Genomic DNA, 23564 nt, shown 5'->3' with positions numbered 1-23564 from the left:
GGTTGATGTAAAATAACATCAAAACTTAGAAGCATGCACAGTCAATAGTGGTCAATTTGCATACAGTTCACATGCAAACTCTCATGAAAAGGTTCAAAACAGTCTCCCAGCTTAGTTCTCATCTATACTTGGACAACAAAATCCTGCAAGAAATTCTCAGAAATCCTACCTTTCCTACACTTGCTTAAATAGCTAAAGTGCAATCTTCATACTAAAATATTGAAAAAAGGCATATCTATGTACATAAAAGTGTGAACAGATGTGTTTGTCTGTGTGTACCCTTAGATAAATTGATAAAAAAAGCAATATAGTTATAAATCAAAGACTATATCTAATAATATTGATTTCAAAATAAGCTGATAGAAAAAGATATAATAACTACAGTATAAGCTTTTAATTTTTGTTAATTACAAAAAAGTAAAAGTTAAATACAGTAAATAAACTTGGTCCCTTACATTGAAAAAGGAACATAAATTGAGAATATTTGAAAATAAAATCCTTAGGAAAATACTTGGGCCTAAAACAGATGAGGAGACAGATGAGTGGAGAAGGTTACATAATTTAGAAGTACATAATTTGTATTCATGTCCAGATAGTATTAGAATGATTAAATCAAGAAGACTTAGGTGTGTAGATCATGTGGTACGAATGGGAGAGGAAAGAAGAGTATACAGGATTCTTGTTGGGAAACCTGATGGTAAAAAGACCAATAGGAAGACCAAAACAAAGATGGAGGGATAATATAGAGATGGACCTAAAGGAAATTGGTAGGGAAGGAAAGAAGTATATAGATCTTGCTCAGGACAGGGACAGATGAAAGGCATGAGTTGCTGCAGCCATGAACATTCGGGTTTAAGAAGGCTAGAGAGTTAGTTAGTTATACATTAAATAAGCATAATATTTGGATTGTAAGTAGAGAATATAACAAATGTACAATGCATTGTGCGAAAACTGTCAACTTTGCATTATAAGCAGAAAATTAAACCAGTTTGCCCTAGAAATACATTTTAAGAATAGCCCAAAATAGCATGCGTAATAGAAAATTAAGAAAACTTTCTGATGCATAAAAGTACTGACTAGTGGTGAATGAATCAATTACTGTAAAATATTATTCTCTGATTCAAGTAATTTAACTGTAAACATTATCTTTTGTGTGTAAAATATAATTGTTACTTGAACTGATAAGTACAAATATTAACTTTATACGCCTTCATACACTCTAAATAACATAACTTTGATATATAAATTAGTAACAATTTGTTAAAATTAAGTTAAACTGTAGAATTGTTTTCTTAAATAAATATAAATATAAAGTAAAAATAATAAACAAATAATTCCTTCTTTTCCTATTTAAAGGATGCCAAACAGTGTAAATCAGTTGTTAGTGGCTAAATAACATAAAATTTGAAGGCAGTAACAATATTTTTAAAAAATACTGCTTTTTACCTAACTTTGTAAATTAAATACTAGTACATTTTGTCAAATTATAAATAAAATATACCTATTTCTTTGGTATTTGTACTAAAGTGAAGAAAATATTACTAAAACTTGGCTAGTACAGTAAATCTAAGAGTTTTAGCTTTATTTGTCCGTAACTGGATATAATTGTAACTTGTTAATCTCGCCAAACACAATCTTTACCTCAATTTTGGAAGCTAGCTGAACTTTAGCGTTTCGAATTACATATAGTGAAGGCCTCTATAGTGGAAAAATACACCCAGTCTAAAAATTTAGAAATGTTGTCTCCTTGTCTGTCGAACCAGACCAAAAGTGTTCTCAAGTGTTTCAATATATTTCTTAACATAACTAACTTTTCAAAAAAAGAATACCTTGTGCCCAGATAGCTTAGTTGGTATAGCGCTAGGCTTTTAACCTATCTGTCCAGGGTTCGAGTCCCTGTCTGGACGATAACAATTTTTAAATTTTGTCATCTGATCTTTTGCAGAATGGATATAAAATATGTTTACAGTCTAACAGATTATTATTTATCTAAAATTTTGCAAATAAGCTTTTAAGTTTCTCAAATATCAGCATCTTTAGCTAACAGTACAGCATAACCAGTATTATTATGATAGAAATGTTCTGGTGGAAGAACCTCCACCTACTGTAATATCTCTGTGGTATTAACTTACATGCAGCCCATAACTTTTGGGATTGTTTCTCCTCCGTTACATTTCCTGGCCATTTACCCTTAGCGTCGCGATTAGCCTCAGAAGCAAAAAAAAAGCGAAATCTTATATTTGTTCTTTTTATATCTCTGAAACCACCTATACTATAGAACTACATTTAATGAATTTTGCAGTCTTCCTGTTTGATCTGTTAAATAAGCCAGTCAATAAAAATATACTTGCATAGAAAAATATGTTTTTCAGATACTTTAATCGGGTAATCTGCTTTTGCGTACTTCCTCAGAAATATACACAATCATAGTTCTTTATAAATTTAGCACCTGATATAGAATAAGTCGAAGTCTAGTTAGAGTTGGCCTGTAAGTACTTCTGGTACATGAAGTTACTTGAAAAGCAAATATTGGGTGTATAAAAAATAGCATTCTTGTGAAACAGTAAAAAATCAACCTCATTTCCTCGTAGCATTAGCTGTAAATGCTTCTTGCAGGTTAACAAAGCTCTGGCGTGTGGGCCTACGTCACCTACAATCCTTTGTAAGGTTCGTGTTGTCCTATAAATTGTCGATATACATACTAAATCCCTAGTTACAGCCTAAGCTTTTAGTTTCAATCAGAGGATTTCAGTGTTCAGATAGTGATTGTAGCCTAGTGTAATAAACCAAATGGAAATAACCCAAGTGTTGATGCACCCAAAAAACCAGTTATACTTCAAAATACCTTGAAAAAAGCTATAAGGCTAAATTATTCTTCTAGCATAGAAAAAAAGTTTAGCAAGTGGACCTATGGTTCATATAGTCAGTCGTGTGTGAACTTCGTCTTGTCCTGTGAATTGTCAATATATTGATAAATGGTTATATTTAAAAAAGAAAAAAAACAATGTTGGTAAGCGTCCAGTTGTGGACCCCTCGGTAAAGGGATTTCAGTCTTTATAGACACACAATAATTTTCGTTACACTAAAAATTTGGCCTCGTATAAAATGTCCAATTGTAATATAATTAAGCCTTGTTTCCATATTGAAACCAATAAGTCGCTGACCAAGGCAGTTTATTAAGGTAAAAACACTTAACACGTAACGTTTCGACCCTGTAGCAGGGTCTTCCTCAGACGAAGAACTAAACTAAAATGATGAAATAAACTACACACAGAAAGATTACATACACATAGCAGGGTCACAAGCCACACAACAACAAATCAAGTGGACAGTCCTTATCTAGGAAGATTTCTGCAAAGGAATTAAACATATCACCTCCTGACAGTTGTTGACTAATGGGTCTACTACACTGACAGGTGATTGGCAGGTCAAGATCAGCAAGAGTCTAAGAACCACCTGCTCACCACTCCCCCACCCCTCCTGCCTTTCTGGTTATGGGTGAATACCTCCTCCTCTGGTCTTCTTCTTTTCTCTTCTTTCTTCCTTCTTCATACTTCTTTTTTCTTCATTCCTTTTCTTCATCCTTTCAACTTTCTCTAACACACTCTTCCATTCCTTGTTTATCTTGAGCCCTCCATTCCAATTCATGATGTCTTCTCCTTTCTTTTCTATTTCTTTGGCCTCCTTCCATTTTCTCACTAGAGAAACAGGACATGAAGTTGAATGGGATTCAGCTAGGCGAATAGGAAAAGAGAAGAGAGAACTAGTGAGAAAATGGAAGGAGGCCAAAGAAATAGAAAAGAAAGGAGAAGACATCATGAATTGGAATGGAGGGCTCAAGATAAACAAGGAATGGAAGAGTGTGTTAGAGAAAGTTGAAAGGATGAAGAAAAGGAATGAAGAAAAAAGAAGTATGAAGAAGGAAGAAAGAAGAGAAAAGAAGAAGACCAGAGGAGGAGGTCTTCACCCATAACCAGAAAGGCAGGAGGGGTGGGGGAGTGGTGAGCAGGTGGTTCTTAGACTCTTGCTGATCTTGACCTGCCAATCACCTGTCAGTGTAGTAGACCCATTAGTCAACAACTGTCAGGAGGTGATATGTTTAATTCCTTTGCAGAAATCTTCCTAGATAAGGACTGTCCACTTGATTTGTTGTTGTGTGGCTTGTGACCCTGCTATGTGTATGTAATCTTTCTGTGTGTAGTTTATTTCATCATTTTAGTTTAGTTCTTCGTCTGAGGAAGACCCTGCTACAGGGTCGAAACGTTACGTGTTAAGTGTTTTTACCTTAATAAACTGCCTTGGTCAGCGACTTATTGGTCTCGTATAAAAGTAAATAGTCGAAATGATAAACATTTCGTGTACTTTATCCAGTAAGGCTTAGCTAGAAATACAATAACAGCGTTACAGACATAAAAATTAAGCAAGCTTTGATATTCTAGTAGCACATAATAAATATAAAATATCCTTTAAAATACTCTGACAAATAGTTGTGGGTTATCTGAAATGAAAATTTTCAAGCCCTCTCTCCTGCATAAATAGGCTCTAGAATTCACTAAGCCTCAAAATAATATTGGGTACATAAAATAAAAAGCAGATGGAGAGTGATGCTGATCGCATCATCTCCAAACAGCAAAAACAAAAGTATATGGATGGAGCCCTTCCTGATATATTTAGAAAACTTTACCTAGTATAAAAGTAACAAAATACTCAGCAAACTCTAAAATAAACAAACTTTCCTACGTAGCAGGCGTAACCTGACCTAAATAAATACATATAGAAATACAGAACCAAAAATAGCATAGTGGAAATCAGTAAACCCTAATAATAATAATAATAATAATAATAATAATAATAATAATAATAATAATAATATATTCTGTGGCTTACATTTTAGCTAAAAGTACTTTTTCTTTAGTGTTTTTGAAAAAAAAAAAATAAATACTAAACTCTAAATTAAAAATTTGTAAATGTATATATGATACGAAACAAAATAAATACAAATTAATACACACCCTGCAAAAAATCAGTAAAAAAGTTGAAAACATCTCTTTGTGCATCCAAAATATAATAACAAATCCTTCCTGACTGGATTAAATTGTGTTATTTGAGTAATAAAAATCCTAAACTTGTAAAATAAAAGGGTAGAACTTGTCAAAACATACTTTTGCATCCAAAATATAATAACAAACACATCTAAATTGTGTTATTTGAGTAAACTAGAGAATAATCCTGTAAACTTGGAAAAAATCTCTCTCTCTCTCTCTCTCTCTCTCTCTCTCTCTCTGTGTGTGTGTATGTGTGTGTGTGTGTGTGTGTCTTTGAGAGTCCAAAATGTAATAAAAATGGTGCCTGAATAATATAAATAGTGTCATTTGAGTAAATATTAGGCTAAACTTGTAAAATAAACAAATAAAAGTTGAGAACACACACTTTGTGTGTCGAAAATGCGACTAAAAGTCTTTCCTGAACAGATTGAATTGTATTATTTTGGTAATAATAAGCCTAAACTTGTGAAATAAACAGATAGAAGTTGAGAACACACACTTTGTGTGTCGAAAATGTAACTAAAGTCTTTCCTGAACAGATAGAATTGTGTTATTTGAGTAATAATAAGCCTAAACTTGTGAAATAAACAGATAGAAGTTGAGAACACACACTTTGTGTGTCGAAAATGCGACTAAAAGTCTTTCCTGAACAGATTGAATTGTATTATTTTGGTAATAATAAGCCTAAACTTGTGAAATAAACAGATAGAAGTTGAAAAAACACACTCTGTGTGTCGAAAATATAACTAAAAGTCTTTCCTGAACAGATTGAATTGTGTTATTTGAATAATAATAAGCCTAAACTTGTGAAATAAACAGATAGAAGTTGAGAACACACACTTTGTGTGTCGAAAATATAACTAAAAGTCTTTCCTTAATAGTATAAATAGTGTTATTTAGGTTAAAAATAGGTACAAAATTGTAAATAATAAGTTAAAAAGTTGTAAAAAATGTCTTTGCGAGTCCAAAATTTAATAAAAAATGTTGCCTGAATAGTACAAATAGTGTTATTTTGGTAAAAAAATTAACATAAAATTGTAAAATAATAAGTTAAAAATTGAAAAAATGTTTTTTTGTGAGTGCAAAATTTAATAAAAAATGTTGCTTGAATAGTACAAATAGTGTTATTTTGGTAAAAAAATTAACATAAAATTGTAAAATAATAAGTTAAAAGTTGAAAAAATGTCTTTGCGAGTCCAACATTTAATAAAAAATGTTGCCTGAATAGTACAAATAGTGTTATTTTTGTAAAAATAAGGATAAGCTGTGAAAATGTTTGACATAAAGTCAAAGTTTGGTAAAAAATAAACTCAAAATTAAGTTAAATAGCACACAGTAACATACATTTACTACCTAAATCAATAATCAAAGGGTCCTAGGTTCGTTACCCCGTGATAAAAGCAAATGGTAAAAACTGTAGGCCCCGTCCCTAATAGCTCTCCCTTCTTCATAGTACAGATAAAAAGACCCTGCGCTAAAGCGTCCTGTGCCTTGAAGGCAAACCTGAGCGGAATATTAATTGGCGGCGGAAACCGCATAGCTTCAGAGATTTGACCCTTGCTGCGCATTCTCAGACATCCTTTGTTGTCTGGTTGAATACCTCCCCTGCCCTACAGCATTGCATAGCTTTCCCCTGTTCTTGCGTACTGGTTAACCTTGAAAAAACCGGTTCTGAAAATCTACCGACGCGTTCTCTGATTGGTCAATCGGGTTCCTTCTTTGTCCTGACGTTGTGACGTCATTTGACCTTGACCGCACATCTCCCAAATTCCTTTCTCGTCTACCCTCAGCGCGGAGCGCGGAGTTCACCGTCTTCTGTCTAGCGTGTTGCACCATCGTGTTTCATACAATAATAACATACATTATTACATAGTACTAATTAATAACATTGCATATCGTGGGTTCGAGTATCGGGACCGTCTTCTTTCGTACCATTACCACCGTTCATAGCGGTTCATAAACCATAGAAAACTTATTTTCAATATTATAAACATTAATTATTATCGATTTATACATTACATGCTTTGCAGTAATGAATATAAAACCATATGCATAGCGTTTAGTACCTCTAATTACCTTCTATATACATATTTTTCATAAAATAAATAATTATATATTCATAAAAAGTTATAAACATGCAAATACATAAATGTAAAATATTCTAAGTACATGCAAATGAATTCTAAGTACGTGCAAATTAGTTCTAAGTACAAGCAAATTAGTTAACACCCGTGCAAATTAATTAACACCCGTGCAAATGAATTGCGAATATTAAACGCCCGAGGGCACAAACAGGCCTTGGCGCAGATACCATCTACTGTGGTTATAATTAAAGTGACGGTGTTCAGAGTGGTACAGCACGGGCTGTAATGAGAGTAGCAGTCTGAAACTTCGTAGATATGCTAATGAAGCAATGCGTTCGCGAATTATGAAAAAAAAAAAAAAAAAAAAATAGTTCCAATTCTCGCCACCAGGGTAAAAAATGGCGCTGTAAGCAGTCAAAACTTGGTATAGTTACAGGAAAAACACTATAAATCGCAGAAAACAATACTCTTTGTAATAAAATATCGCTACAATTTCACTATTCGAATTACATGAACATTACTAAAGGAAAAAGCAACAAGCGTCACCAACAACAACCAGGGAGCTCACACAATGGTTAGGCAATTTCACCGACTTTGACGTCAGAGTTATGGAAAATTCCACGTTTTGACTGCTTACAGCGCCGTTTTTTACCCTGGTGGCGAGAATTGGAACTATTTTTTTTTGGGCATAATTCGCGAGCGCATTGCTTCATTAGCATATCTACGAAGTTTCAGACTGCTACTCTCATTACAGCCCGTGCTGTACCACTCTGAACACCGTCACTTTAATTATAACCACCTGGTACATTAATGAAAGCCTAATGTGACACAGATATTGTAAGAGTGTGTGTGTGTGTGTAGTTAATATGTAATGAGTATACCTCTGATTTTTAGGTTCCTAAAATAGGCTCGAAAAATCCTGAAGTAGGTTGAAAAGAAACTTAAAATAGTTTAAAATTCCTGAAAAATGCTGATTACGTATAGTCACCGGCAATGAAAATGGGCCACCTGTATTCTGAAATAACGTTATGTGTGTTGCCTAACCCTACGGAGATGCCAGAACTTACCATTGGAAATTTGCTATTAAAATCCACTCTTGGCGTATAGTTAGGCAACAATCTTTTTTCATGTTATCCGCAGTCAAACTCCGCAATTTTGTCTGTGAGGATCATCTTATACGCTGAAAATAATATTTCAACAAAAACATAGTCAGTGGTGGAAACTTCAATTCTTAAATGTTAGTTTGCAAGGCTTGCATGCCACAAAGCACCGAAGTGACGCGAAGGTAGCAAGACCACACAGATCAGAAGTTTGCACTTTGGACTAGGTAACAGTGGCACCAGACATTTTGCTTTGTTTAGAGCTTTGAAAAATCACCATGGACTTGAAGGAAAAGAAATCGACAGAGAGTACGTTTCAAACACGCTCGTCATTGAATTTTTCGTGATCAAACAAAGCAAATGCCCCTGTATGACATAAAAATCCTGTCAAACCTTTAAGAATGTATTTTGCATTGTCACAATCATCCACAGTTGCGACTACCACGTAGGTTTTGTAAATGCGCACTCCTCTGGGCATGGATGCTTTTGTACTCTTTCGTCAATTTCACCAATTCATTCTCATCGCCACGATTAGCCAAAATCGGAAGAAGAGCGACATTAAACAAGAAAAATACAAAAGAAATGGCTGGTAGGAAAAGTACAAGGAATCCATGCCTTATCCAGGATTCGAAATAGGTTCCCGGGTTTCGTAACACATTACATTAACTATTTTGTCCTCTCCGGTAGCGTAATCGCCTCGTAATCAATGTATTCTGGGTTCGATTCCCAATATTGAAGTTTTAGTATGGATAAGTTATTTTTCTCTTTGTACGTACTTTTTCGAAATTAATATTGCAGGTCTCCGTGGCGGAGTGATTAGCAAAGCGGGATAGGATGCCAGGGGTCCCGGGTTCGAATCCCGACCTGGGCAAGGATGTTCCTTCATCAATTTCATCATATCATCACTCATCCTTATCGTTGAGATTAGTTAAACGTGGCAGAAAAGCGACACTAATTAACAAATATCAAAATTAATGTTGAGTGAAATTACTTAATTTTTTTACCTGTAATTTCACAAAGTCTCTATAGTTGCACGGAACACCCGTTGAGAACAACCGGCGCAAACAATAATCCAGAGCAAGAACAAACTCAACCGAATGTTGCAATCCGATTACATGTGTATTTATTATATCTTCCATGAAGCGCTCACCATTACTAATTTAAGTAACATCCTCAACAATAAATTTATTATCTTAAGTCGTAAGGATAGAGAAGAAATAACAACATATATTTTAGGTGAAACGCAGTTTTTACTTATTTATTATTTATTAATCAGTTGCCTATGACAGAGCGAATGTTCCAATTACAATCCGATTACATGTGTAGTATTTATTATATCTTCCATGAGATAATGGATTCGTACAAGTTGTGAGAATCGCCGACGTGCAAAAATTGTTTAAATTTCCATTCGATCATTCGATTTGGATACAGTGAACAAATGTACTGATAATCTCATCGATTGGAGATCGAACTTCAGTGATCGGTGACTGGCCGCTTCTTTATCCACGCGCTAATCGCTGGAAGTCCTTTGACCTTTTGGAACAGGCCAGAGACGTTAGCGTGTTCACTCGCGATCTCCTGCCCCACCTTGACCTCGAACAACTCAAAAACTGCTGTGAAGTACAAGTCTGCCCAGGTGAGCTGCAAGAAAGAGAAACATAATTAAATTTCAATTACGTAGGAATTTAAATAAAAACCCAATTCTCCGCCATACCATGCCATTGATACTGCAATGGGATCCGTTTTCCTTGAAACACCGATGATGTCAACGATGCATAGTCTCTCTCAGCGTGAAGCTGAATAATACCTTTTGGTTTGGCACTTTTTTAGCTTAAATTTGTACTGTGTGTGCCAAACCATGAGGCGAATTTTAATTGTTATAATCAAATGGTTTTCATTATAATGTTACACATAATTCATACCGTATGTATGACTTCGCAGTTCAATAGATTTAAAGAAGTTTAAAGTTCAGTTCGAAGTCTATTCGCTCAAATACACCCCGCGGGAAGTCGAGTGATCTAGTCTCAATATTTTGATCCGATTTAGAACCTTTTTCTTTAATTTTTCAGTAAAAATCTTATCTTTTCTGCAATGTTTTTCTCTCATTTTCCTTACACTTCGTGTCTTTATAGCCGATCGCCTGTATATTTGCGAAACAAAATACACGTACGAGATACGTCGTTTGCTGAGAGAACGGGACGGAGCGATTGCGAATCCGGACACGGCCATAGTGTTTGGGATCCCACTTTAAACTGTGGGTCCTGTTCCGATTAGCCTTACTGTGCATAAAGTGGACTTAAAACACCAACGCAATCAATCAATCAATGTCCATGAACGAGAAAGGAGTGCGTTAATAATTTAAACGTAGATCCACAAGATGTCAATAAACCGATGAAATACTTACGGATCCACCAACAAAATGGCCGCCATTTTTCTTGATCACTTCGTCGAATCTTGACAGATAAAAGGGCAGCGTCTCGTTCTTCAGTGTTGCCTCCATCTTCTTGTTCTTCTCTTTGTCTGTTTCGTACACCAGCTGAACGAGTTCTGCAAGAGGAAGGTGGTAGGAATTGCATAAACCTCAAACAATATAAAATATATTTTACCGTTCTCTTAAGTTAATAGAGGGTCTATTTTGTGCTTTATATACATCTCAAAAATTGACCCCTTCACCTTTCCATTATACCTAAGAAGGTTTATTTTGGTTCACTTCCCGCCAGTTTGTGGTGTGTAGTCTGCTGGAAAACCTTGTCAGCGATCACATGATTATTTTCACCCAATGACAGGAGCACTAGAGACAGCACGTGATTTGTTCTCTGCCAGACAGCTCGCCGTTCTTTCTGCGAGGGAAATTTGAACTCTTGATTGCCACATTTACAGCGGAGGGAAAGGGAAGGCAATTGGCACGTAAGGAACAGGCAAATCGGATGGTGAGAGGTAAAGAATAAACCTTCTGGACTGTAATCTACCAATAGTATGGATGTCAGGTTTGCTACGCGTCTGGAAAACCTGGAAGACAGGGAAATGTCAGGGAATTTGGCTTGTCAGGAAAAAAATCATGGAAATGTCAGGGAATTTTGCAGATCGTCTGGAATTTACGTGCATTTTGAAGTCTGCAAGAGAAAAAGTTGCAAAATGAACAAGTAGTTAACTTCCACTTCTGGATTCGGTTCTCGTGATTCCACTCCCAAAAAAGATTCTTTCGTTCATATTCTCATTCTCGTGTAAAATTATGGATCCTTCGAATTTCTGTAATAAATTTTCACTTTTATAATACTAGATATTAGAAAAAATATCAAAGTAAAACTTGCAGTCCAGATATCTGATTGATAACTAGAGTACATTGACAATATGAGGTTATCGTATATTATTTTATAGATCTTAGTCTTATAGAATTCCTATATGCAACACAAATTTCTCCAGATGCTGTGTACTTATAAATGTAATTTTTTTGGGTATGCAAACCCAAACCCAAACTCATACATAAATACAGCTAACGAACCAGTAACACCGAAAACATGACCAACTTTCCATTAAAAGACACGTGATTTTTTTCAGTTGTGTTTGTCACACAGTTAAGAAATGGTATACTATTTATTTGCTTTCAATCCCATTTTTTTTACGGGGATAAAAGCATCCATAGCAGGGATAAACATAATATTCTTTTGCCTAGGATAATTTTTTTTGTGAGGAGGAAATTCCCGGCTCCCCCCCCCCCCCCGTTAATTCTCATACTGCTGAGCAGCGTCTCGTTCTCGTTTTGATTTATAAACATCCACCTACTTTTGGAATGGAGAGTTTCGATCTCGTTTGTTCGTTCAATGTTATAAAGACGGAGCAGCACTGAGACTATGTGCGCCCTTCTCTTAATACTGGGACAAAAAACCCTTAGCCAAAACAGAGTAATTCAAAATACAGCGAATTGAAAAAAAGAGAACTTTTTGAAGATGATCTCGTCACCAAGAACAAAGTAAAACAAATCGAAGAACTGGAAGTTCCACTGGTAAAGGCACAAGCCCATTTAAAAAATAAAGTGAAATAACAACCGTTTACGAGAGCTGAGGTTGTGGACTGGCTCTCGTAAAGACAAACACAAGACCTGGTTGTAAGCCCAGGCGTCGGAGCTTCGTTGGCCTGCAAGAATGCAGCCAGGATGAGGATGTACTACGTGGAAGTGAGGTGGACACTTCAGCGATTTACTTACACCTCATCGATCTCGTCTCAAGTCTCGAAATACGTATATATAGCATAAACACACAGTGTGTGTCACCAAACAAACTTTCAAGCATGTAGAGGTTCTTAAGGCTAACACAATTTTCTAATACTATTTTTCTGATTGACGTCTCGTTTCGATGCCAAGGAAATCTCGAAAAACTCTATTTGACCCTTAATATATATGCAGCATGCAGCACACCTCACTAACGGATTGTCTTCGCATTTGATATGAACAATATTGTAGAGATATGGAGATTATTAAACCGAGAAAACCTCGTCATGGTAATATTCACGCTTGTTTATTTCCTGGAATTGTCCGACCAGCAGGCGATCCCAAGAATGCGCTAACTTTGTAACTTCCGTGAAAACAATGACTGAAAGGCAAACACGTGGATCTAAACAAGATCTAGCGTGTTCGAAAGGTTTAACAACCTTTCGAAGCCTAAGATTATAAAAGGGAGCTCACTCCCGGAGTTCGCTCTCATATGGATCATAGCTCATTTGAATTACTTTTATCATCGACGCTCATATGGATAATTAGTCTCTGATTACACTTTACTCTACAACACATTACAAGCTACAGACTACGACGACGGAACACGAAGTTACGGCTGCCTAGCATGCTACGAGTCGCGAGGGATCGCTCGGTTTGGTGAGCCAAGGGTCGCAGGATAGAATCTTGGCACCAGTCACAATTCGGTCTGCAAGAAGCATCTGGACAAGAACATCACACACCTACCAGATATGAACAAGCGTAAATAACCTTTACATTCAACTTTCCATATCTCTACCCTCTTAATCGGAGGAGGTTCAGCTAACAGGTACAATTAAGCTCTACCTAAGTGTATTATTGAAACTTCCCTGTGACCTCAGATCCCAGGTAAAACGGGATTACAACATGGTGGAGGTGCTTCAGGCCCGTTTTGCAATTGAGTACCCTTCTGTACGAATTGCTTTAAATTAAATTAGTCTCCCCCCTCCCACTTTGGGAGCATTTTTTTTAAAGTAAATTTTTAGTAATTTCAATTCATACCCCCACAGTACGCTTAAGATGCGTCAGACCCAGTGACAATTTTGTATATTACCCTATGGAATACAACCCCTCTTTTTCTCTTGTGCCGAGTCCCCCCCCAACAAAATCTAGTTCTTCTGCATAACATTCACTCTAGACGTATTTGAGCATCATTCACACAGGAATGAGAACAATTGCTTATATTTATTTGACAGACGATATACTAATGACATAAATAACTGCATACCCATACTTTCATTAGTTCTTTGGTCAGCACGACGAACTTTAGTTGATGAATACGTCACAGATAGCATTGCACGAACACCTAGATTCCTCCCTCGACCAAATCATAGAGTTAGCTACTGCAATTACGGCGAACCCAATAAATTCACGACCTTTATCACCAGTCCCCTCCCCTCCACTAACACGGTTAAGATCTGCTAACAGAAACTACCCTCAATTTGTCCTAGGACTAGAAACACCCAACAAAAACCGACCCCAACCCTTAGCAAGCACTCCAGCTCACGTTCCTACTACCTCTAACAATACTAATAGCCCTGATAACGTTACTGTAGAAATTCCCACCACTAACATGGCCACCTCAATCCCAACTGCATTATATCCAATGCCATTTAGCGGGAATGACCCAAAAGACGTTGACCCCTTTTTCCTCAAGTTTCAAAATGTAGCACACGCCGCGGGATGGTCGGAAGCTAAGCGTAAAGAGATGTTGCCTTTCTTTTTGACTGACACCGCTTTGACTTATTTTCATGACATACAGAAACGACCTAACTTTGTAGACCTGACACACACACACATTAAAAATGAGCTAAGTACTTTATTTAGAGGCTCGTACCTATCAGCGGATCCCGTTCAGATCATTCTAGCAAGAAAACAAATGATTACAGAGCCAATTCACACCTATGTTATTGCTAAGAAGGCATTAGTCCAGCAATACTTCCCGAACGCCACTGAAGAACAAACTCTATCTTATATAATCACGGGACTGCGAGCCAAGTACATTGGTTGTTTAACTAATAAGCACTTTGCCAAAACAGAGGAATTAATATCCCACCTACAAAATTTCGAACGCCAGCAATTATTGATTAATTCCCGTATGATGGAAGAGAAGTTTGAATTTGACCAAGCAATAGCGCAAGCAAGCTTGCAGCAACAGACATTGACCCAGACGCCACTTCACAGCTGTTCTCATGCACAGGTCTTCTTCATTCTATTCTAATTAATTCCTACTAAAATCAAATAATAATAAAACCTAACATTCAACACTAATAATACATACATCAATTTAAAAAAATATTTACATACAACTAAATACTTCACATTCACAATTCAACAATATACAATTCTCTACTATACATTTTTCATCAATAACAATATTTATAGCTGCAAAATTAATACATCAAAATAAAAAAACATTTTTCACAGCCACAAAAAACTAATATATACATATATACATATATATACATAATTTAATTTTAAAAAAACTTCATTGCTATACACAAAAAATTATTAAATAATAATAACAAAAATAAAATTATAATATTTTACTTAAACTCTTTATAAAAACAAAATAACTCAAAAATTATTTTATCAACAAATATTAATACTATAATTTTATCTATCAAACACTATTATATTCTTATTTTCAAATACATAAATTCATATACATATATTATTATTATTCATAAACAATTAATACAATATATATATTTTAATTAACTTCAAATTTTCTAATTAAATATTTACTTTAATAATTAACATATATTATAAATAAAAACAACAACAATAATTACATAATACACTAAAATAAAAAACAATAAAATTTACATCAATAATATAACATATATATACAAATATAACTCAAATAAATATCACACATCTCTAATTTTGTAAATATTAACTTCAAAATATTTAATAATATTATACAATATCAATACTTACAAAATTGATAACATATTACCTCATTAATATATTACTATACCATACACCTTTTAAATAAATCAATACAAATAAAAAAATAACCTTATAATTATATCACATATTATATATTTACATATTTTATACATACACAATCATAACATCAACATATATAACATAAAACTCTCAATCATTGCATACATAAATCAACATAAAAAACTCACATATCAATATTCACCTTTGTGACGATTTTTTATGCGAACTCGATTTTAAGTATAATGTGAAAAAATCCCGCATCGAATATCGTCACATTTCTCCTCATGTTACTCCGGTACGCTTCGCGTCTGTCTGGTTTCAAGATTAATGAATTGACCGCTAGAGGTCTCTAGTGCATTTTTCGCCTCACGAACAGCATCGACGAAAAGCGGCAGTTCCTTATCAGCTCGCGAGCCGCGAGGGATTCCTGACGTGACGTAGTGGACTACGGGAGAAGCAGCGGCTCGCAGAACTCAATGTGCTTCTCTCTCTTTCTCTCTTCGATGGCAGTTTTGATTCCGCCAAGCACTTGATTTTGTCGAACACTACGAGGGAACGTTGGTTTGCACGTGTTTAGTGCAAATACGTCAGAAGCGATTGGAGTCTTTCGGGAATACAGGAACGTCAAATTACGTGGATGGTGAAAATGGAATTTGCCTTCACCATTAAGCTTTTTCACCGAGGACGACTTGTTAGTTTCGTCTGGTAGAAACCTGAAATACGAAGGACAATTGGATCGACAACTGAGAAGGAAGGACGAGAACGAATACACGACCCTAGTATTCGGCAGACAGGAGAAAGCAGCCGATTTGACGACGTCTCAGTGTTCCTTTGATCCAGAGGAATTGTCCAGTTAAGATGGGTGAATCGGTTCCAACGAGGCTGAGGTATGTACCCAATGACTCTTTTCATAAGTGAAGTGCGAAAGTGTGTGTTTTTTGGACGAGAAGGCCACTTTGACTCTCTTGTCGTTACTTTCGACACGGAATGATAAACTGAATCAATAAGTAAGCCACGAAGTGCGAAGAACGAATTACGAGTAAGACAACTACAAATTCTCCTCCCCCCCCCCTTTTTTGTGAATAGACGTCGCAATGTTGCCGTGGATACAGTGAAGAAAGAAAGTGTCGCTGGGACACGTCCTTCCTCTCCTCCCCCCGTTTTTTGCTTAAAGTAATAAAAGGATTAATCGTTCAATTTACCTTGCATACGGGTAACTCGGACAATGAGTTAAATGACTCCATTCCCCCCACAAAAAAACAGAATCACGAGTTGACATAACCTTCACGCAATATACCAAATGAGTTTAGCATGAGCACCAAAGTAACATGTAATGTCAAAAATGGGTGGTCTTTTTCCTTGAAGTAACTAGCAATTAACGAATGAGTAGTGTAAAAAATGCAATCATAGATTAGTCTTGACCTGTTTTAATATATCGTATTATTACGTCATTGGCGTCACTGGGTTTTGTTCCCGGTTATATATTTTCTTGTTGTGCCACCAGTAACGAAGAATTGTTAGTAACTTTTTAGTCAGTTATTGTTACAGGAGGAACGAAATAATTGTTGTGAATAGTATATGTATATGTTACACTTGGAAAACGCCTGCCATTCTACGTTGCGAGGTAGCGCGTAATAAATTTTGAGTTGACTCACAAATCAAATTAAGTGTAAATAATTATCCCTTACTCTGTTAAATTAGAATCCATTGCATTAGAGTGTTTTTGACTAAAACGTGATCGGAAGGCCATGCTTGGATGAACAGGCGACTTACCTTCATTGGTTGAGAAAGCGACTTAATTTGACTAAGATATTTTTAAGTTTGGTTATTGACAAATAGTTTTCCTTTTTTTTTTGTGTCAAGTTGGTTCTCTGCGGAGACTGAGGTGACGGTCCAAAAAACTGTCATTAGCCTCAACAAGCCCTCCTGACTATTGTAAGTGATAGTTTTTTTCTTTACTTCTATTATCGTGCGAGTGTTTGAATTTTCCACGGACCTCTGCACCTTCCTTTCAAAAAATCTTGACCTTATTGTCACGCACGCGACTATCACGTTACAAAGTTTTTGGTAGCAGATCTGGTTCTGTATTCATACATTTTTCTGCTTTACGCGTTAAACGTAAGAAAAGTTTGGATTCACCTCCTTTTTTTTTACAAAAATTTTTCCCCCCCACCCCCCCTTTTAAGAACCTTTTGTTTTCTTTTCCCTTTTCCATTGGAAATTTGAGTAATTTAGTAGAAGATAGTAGTCACTTCTATACTTCTACCACCATGCCTCCCCCGGAAACGAGCAATGTTGGCGAATTGATATCTATACAACAGGAGTCTTCTCCATTCGTTTTACCACCACCGCCACCCTTAACGGGTCCCCACATTACACATCCGGTTCAAGTTGTCTCGCAGGTAACTACGGTACCAATTAACACAACTACCACATCTACAGCTCCCTCAATGTTTTCGTCACCCTTGCCCGCAACAACAACGGCGACCGTAACGGTCCCTATATCACCTGGTTCAGTTGCGTCATCTCATCTTAACGGAGACTCTTCTGTTACTCATAAGATTCTTCTGAGGAATTTAGATACCCATATAGATGCGCTGGCTATGTGCGACGGTCAAAGTCATTCTGCCTTATTCACATTCCTGTTGGCTTTACACCGTCTGGTCATTTCCCACCAATATCCATTGCAGTGGCTTTTGCAAAATGCAACTCGCCGTACCGCGGGTGCCTTGCAAACACTTTGGACGACGGCTATCGCTTCTCTTATGCCTTGGCACGACATGAAACTCTATATATGGAGACATTCGGTTCCGATGTCTTTGTATACAGACTTGGTTAATGCCCACGTTACTCGTCCTCAACGTGAATTTGAGACGCTTCACATTTATGTGTCAGACGTCCGCGATTCGGCCGAGGCTCTGGCATTGGGCTGGGATCCTACCATTTTGGTCACCTTTGTTTTACAACATCTTAACAATACCTCCACCAACTGTTTATTATTTCAGTCCCGTCCACAATCTATGCCTGAGTTAGTAGCTTTAGCTCATTCCATCATTCCTTTAGAGATGCAAAAGGCCTATACACAACGCCAATTAGGTCAGCTTGACCGGCACGTGACTCCCCCTCCTCATAATCTTGCTAACCGAGGACAGAATTTAAATCGCCCCCTGCGTCAATCTCAATCCTTTTACTGCAATTTTTGCCACAGAAGTGGACATTCCACGTCTCACTGCCGCCGTCGTTCCTCCCAGCATGATCCCCATTCTCATGATCTGGCTGTTCCAAGGTAACCAATGCATTCACTTTCACATGTATGGTATGGTATGATAAGTGTTGTTATGTACTAGAATGTTAAGGTTTCTACTGCAAGTGTACTGTTTATATCTTGTTTATTACTATGTGTTTATTCACAGTTTTGTATTCTTACTTGGAGTATGTTAAAAACATTTATTCATTAATTTTCATCAAAGTAAAGCAAACAATGATTCATTACTAAAGTTATAATTTAACTTCATTCAGTAAATTTGGATATCAATTTTTATACCCGTTTGACAGTATATGTATAATTTTGGGATTGTTTGTTTCAAATATCTTGTAATTGGTGCTCTTATTCCTCGCAGTATTCCCTTCCTCCCTTTGGTTTCCTCTCCTCTTTCCTATCTTTTTGTTTTTTCTTCTCCTCTTCTTTTCTAATGTATTTCATTTTTTTTTCTTTTCATGGTTTTTGAGGAACCTCACAATTATATAACATCTCGGAATCAGTGGAATTGAGGCATCATAAGGATGATTACTTATCCCCGTGCAACAACATATATATATATTTCCGTCTACGTCGCAAATATCTTCGACCTGTAAGTGCATATCTGATCGTTGTTCCAGTGTCAGTTTCTCCGCAAAATTAAGTGCTACGTATCATATATCCCTATTTTTCCTTTATAGAAGGCAATTCTGTGCCCCCCATTATAGACTCTATTGGCGCCTATGGTAATTAGGTGTTGCAAAATTTTGATATTATGTATTACCACATTCTTAAATTGTTAAATGTTTTATACCATTTGTTCATTCCCATTTTTTAGATTGCAATCGATCATTCACTTCCATTTTTTATATTATTGTTATTGTATTTATTACCTTATTTATCTAATGTATTTCAATCATTGCAATTATTAATCTCTATGTTGTCCACTGCCTTTTTCAGAGATTAACTAGTCTTTCAAGTAATAATTCCTGTAGGCAGTCAGGTGTTGGTGTTCAAAAAAAAAAAAAAAATTGAGGGTGTTTTGACTTAATTATTGTCTGGTTTTCATGTTTGTGTTTTCATCAAGGTTAACTTGTTTATCTCATGTATATATATAAATGTTTTAATATGGTTAGGGGTTATTTTGTAATTGGTGCTCTTGCCATACTATTGCGGTTAGGTCATGTTATGAATTCTGAGCCTTATTGGTGTTCTTCTCCTTTTTTCGCAAGGCAGGGGAGTTTGTGACGATTTTTTATGCGAACTCGATTTTAAGTATAATGTGAAAAAATCCCGCATCGAATATCGTCACATTTCTCCTCATGTTACTCCGGTACGCTTCGCGTCTGTCTGGTTTCAAGATTAATGAATTGACCGCTAGAGGTCTCTAGTGCATTTTTCGCCTCACGAACAGCATCGACGAAAAGCGGCAGTTCCTTATCAGCTCGCGAGCCGCGAGGGATTCCTGACGTGACGTAGTGGACTACGGGAGAAGCAGCGGCTCGCAGAACTCAATGTGCTTCTCTCTCTTTCTCTCTTCGATGGCAGTTTTGATTCCGCCAAGCACTTGATTTTGTCGAACACTACGAGGGAACGTTGGTTTGCACGTGTTTAGTGCAAATACGTCAGAAGCGATTGGAGTCTTTCGGGAATACAGGAACGTCAAATTACGTGGATGGTGAAAATGGAATTTGCCTTCACCATTAAGCTTTTTCACCGAGGACGACTTGTTAGTTTCGTCTGGTAGAAACCTGAAATACGAAGGACAATTGGATCGACAACTGAGAAGGAAGGACGAGAACGAATACACGACCCTAGTATTCGGCAGACAGGAGAAAGCAGCCGATTTGACGACGTCTCAGTGTTCCTTTGATCCAGAGGAATTGTCCAGTTAAGATGGGTGAATCGGTTCCAACGAGGCTGAGGTATGTACCCAATGACTCTTTTCATAAGTGAAGTGCGAAAGTGTGTGTTTTTTGGACGAGAAGGCCACTTTGACTCTCTTGTCGTTACTTTCGACACGGAATGATAAACTGAATCAATAAGTAAGCCACGAAGTGCGAAGAACGAATTACGAGTAAGACAACTACAAATTCTCCTCCCCCCCCCCTTTTTTGTGAATAGACGTCGCAATGTTGCCGTGGATACAGTGAAGAAAGAAAGTGTCGCTGGGACACGTCCTTCCTCTCCTCCCCCCGTTTTTTGCTTAAAGTAATAAAAGGATTAATCGTTCAATTTACCTTGCATACGGGTAACTCGGACAATGAGTTAAATGACTCCATTCCCCCCACAAAAAAACAGAATCACGAGTTGACATAACCTTCACGCAATATACCAAATGAGTTTAGCATGAGCACCAAAGTAACATGTAATGTCAAAAATGGGTGGTCTTTTTCCTTGAAGTAACTAGCAATTAACGAATGAGTAGTGTAAAAAATGCAATCATAGATTAGTCTTGACCTGTTTTAATATATCGTATTATTACGTCATTGGCGTCACTGGGTTTTGTTCCCGGTTATATATTTTCTTGTTGTGCCACCAGTAACGAAGAATTGTTAGTAACTTTTTAGTCAGTTATTGTTACAGGAGGAACGAAATAATTGTTGTGAATAGTATATGTATATGTTACACTTGGAAAACGCCTGCCATTCTACGTTGCGAGGTAGCGCGTAATAAATTTTGAGTTGACTCACAAATCAAATTAAGTGTAAATAATTATCCCTTACTCTGTTAAATTAGAATCCATTGCATTAGAGTGTTTTTGACTAAAACGTGATCGGAAGGCCATGCTTGGATGAACAGGCGACTTACCTTCATTGGTTGAGAAAGCGACTTAATTTGACTAAGATATTTTTAAGTTTGGTTATTGACAAATAGTTTTCCTTTTTTTTTTGTGTCAAGTTGGTTCTCTGCGGAGACTGAGGTGACGGTCCAAAAAACTGTCATTAGCCTCAACAAGCCCTCCTGACTATTGTAAGTGATAGTTTTTTTCTTTACTTCTATTATCGTGCGAGTGTTTGAATTTTCCACGGACCTCTGCACCTTCCTTTCAAAAAATCTTGACCTTATTGTCACGCACGCGACTATCACGTTACACCTTTCATACACTAACAAATATTATTTATTTATTTTATTTATTTATTATTTATTTTTCTCCATTCCTTTTCCTTTTTCAAAAACAATATTACTCAAATTTCATATTTTCAATTATAATATATTAATTCAATAATTTTAAAACTATATTTTATAATAACAAAATCTCTCCATAAAAAATCAATATAAAATACAACTTTAAATCTTTCATCTTTAAATAAAAATCAAAAAATTTTCATTAAAAAATAAAAAAAAACATATACCCAAAATATTAAATAAAAAATATAAAATCTTAACATAACAAAAAACAAAAAAATACAAAATAAACAATTAAACAAACATAAAATAAATATTAAAATTATCAAAAAATAAAATCTACAAATTATAAATAAAAAACAAAATAAAAAAATATTAAACAATAATATATAATAAATCCAATACCTAACAAAAAAATCAAACAATAACAATTAAAAAACAAATATAAAAACAATCTTCATATATTTATAAAACAAATAATATCCTTTTCTTAACCAATCCATATAAATTCAATCATAAAAAATATAAAACCCATATCTAATCTAAATTAATTTCTATCGCCATTCCTTTAAAAAATAACCTCTTGCATTTATCACATTTAAACCAAACAAATAATAACCATCTAAAAAAATAAAAAAATAACTACATCACCCAATTCAATCTAAAAATTCTTGGTTCGATCCAAACGCAGCATGGACAGGACTAAATTTTATTTAGAGGTATTTTTTGGTGTAGTTTGGTGTTGAGTAGCAATTTTTTTAGCTAATTTAAAATAAAAACATAATAATACTCTAACAATATAAAAACTCTATCTAATAAACCATAAAATACATAATAAAATATTTTATATTTTAAAATCCTTAAATATTATAGCTACATACCCCATATAACAACCCTCACACCCCAAAAATCCATTACACCCCGTTAATTCTCATACTGCTGAGCAGCGTCTCGCTCTCGTTTGGATTTATAAAGATCCACCTAGTTTTGGAATGGAGAGTTTCGATCTCGTTTGTTCGTTCAATGTTATAAAGAGGGAGCAGCACTGAGACTATGTGCGCCCTTCTCTTAATACTGGGACAAAAAACCCTTAGCCAAAACAGAGTAATTCAAAATACAGCGAATTGAAAAAAAGAGAACTTTTTGAAGATGATCTCGTCACCAAGAACAAAGTAAAACAAATCGAAGAACTGGAAGTTCCACTGGTAAAGGCACAAGCCCATTTAAAAAATAAAGTGAAATAACAACCGTTTACGAGAGCTGAGGTTGTGGACTGGCTCTCGTAAAGACAAACACACGACCTGGTTGTAAGCCCAGGCGTCGGAGCTTCGTTGGCCTGCAAGAATGCAGCCAGGATGAGGATGTACTACGTGGAAGTGAGGTGGACACTTCAGCGATTTACTTACACCTCATCGATCTCGTCTCAAGTCTCGAAATACGTATATATAGCATAAACACACAGTGTGTGTCACCAAACAAACTTTCAAGCATGTAGAGGTTCTTAAGGCTAACACAATTTTCTAATACTATTTTTCTGATTGACGTCTCGTTTCGATGCCAAGGAAATCTCGAAAAACTCTATTTGACCTATGACGTATGTGGTCATAGGAGTTTTTTTTTAATGTAATCATTCGGTCCAACATGTTAATTCATGTATATAATGAGTAAATTTTATGTTAATTGCCTCGCCACCCTCGTTATAGATATTAGTGGGCGAATCAGATCAATGTTTGTACACCTGGTGACAGCAGTGTACAGGACGGATGA

General features: G+C 35.9%; 2 protein-coding genes across 2 annotated transcripts in view; one reads left to right on the top strand and one right to left on the bottom strand.

Moving 5' to 3' along the window:
• The window catches only part of LOC145994778 (uncharacterized), a 147355-nt gene that overhangs the window by 11848 nt on the left and 111943 nt on the right, over positions 1 to 23564 (top strand). The gene's annotated exons all lie outside the window — the stretch shown is intronic.
• Positions 1 to 23564, bottom strand: part of LOC145995020 (uncharacterized) — a 53262-nt gene that overhangs the window by 19665 nt on the left and 10033 nt on the right. Inside the window, exons 4-5 of the mRNA XM_083131553.1 lie at positions 10634 to 10776; positions 9706 to 9870 (exon numbers count right to left, since the gene is read on the bottom strand). Coding sequence (XP_082987679.1) covers positions 9706 to 9870; positions 10634 to 10776 — 308 coding nt within the window. The remainder of the gene's footprint in view (positions 1 to 9705; positions 9871 to 10633; positions 10777 to 23564) is intronic.

The sequence above is a fragment of the Lepisma saccharinum genome, chromosome 11 (genome assembly GCF_977018435.1).
Source record: "Lepisma saccharinum chromosome 11, izLepSacc3.1, whole genome shotgun sequence".
Classification (NCBI taxonomy): domain Eukaryota; kingdom Metazoa; phylum Arthropoda; class Insecta; order Zygentoma; family Lepismatidae; genus Lepisma; species Lepisma saccharinum.
This window is presented reverse-complemented; position numbering and strand designations above follow the sequence as displayed.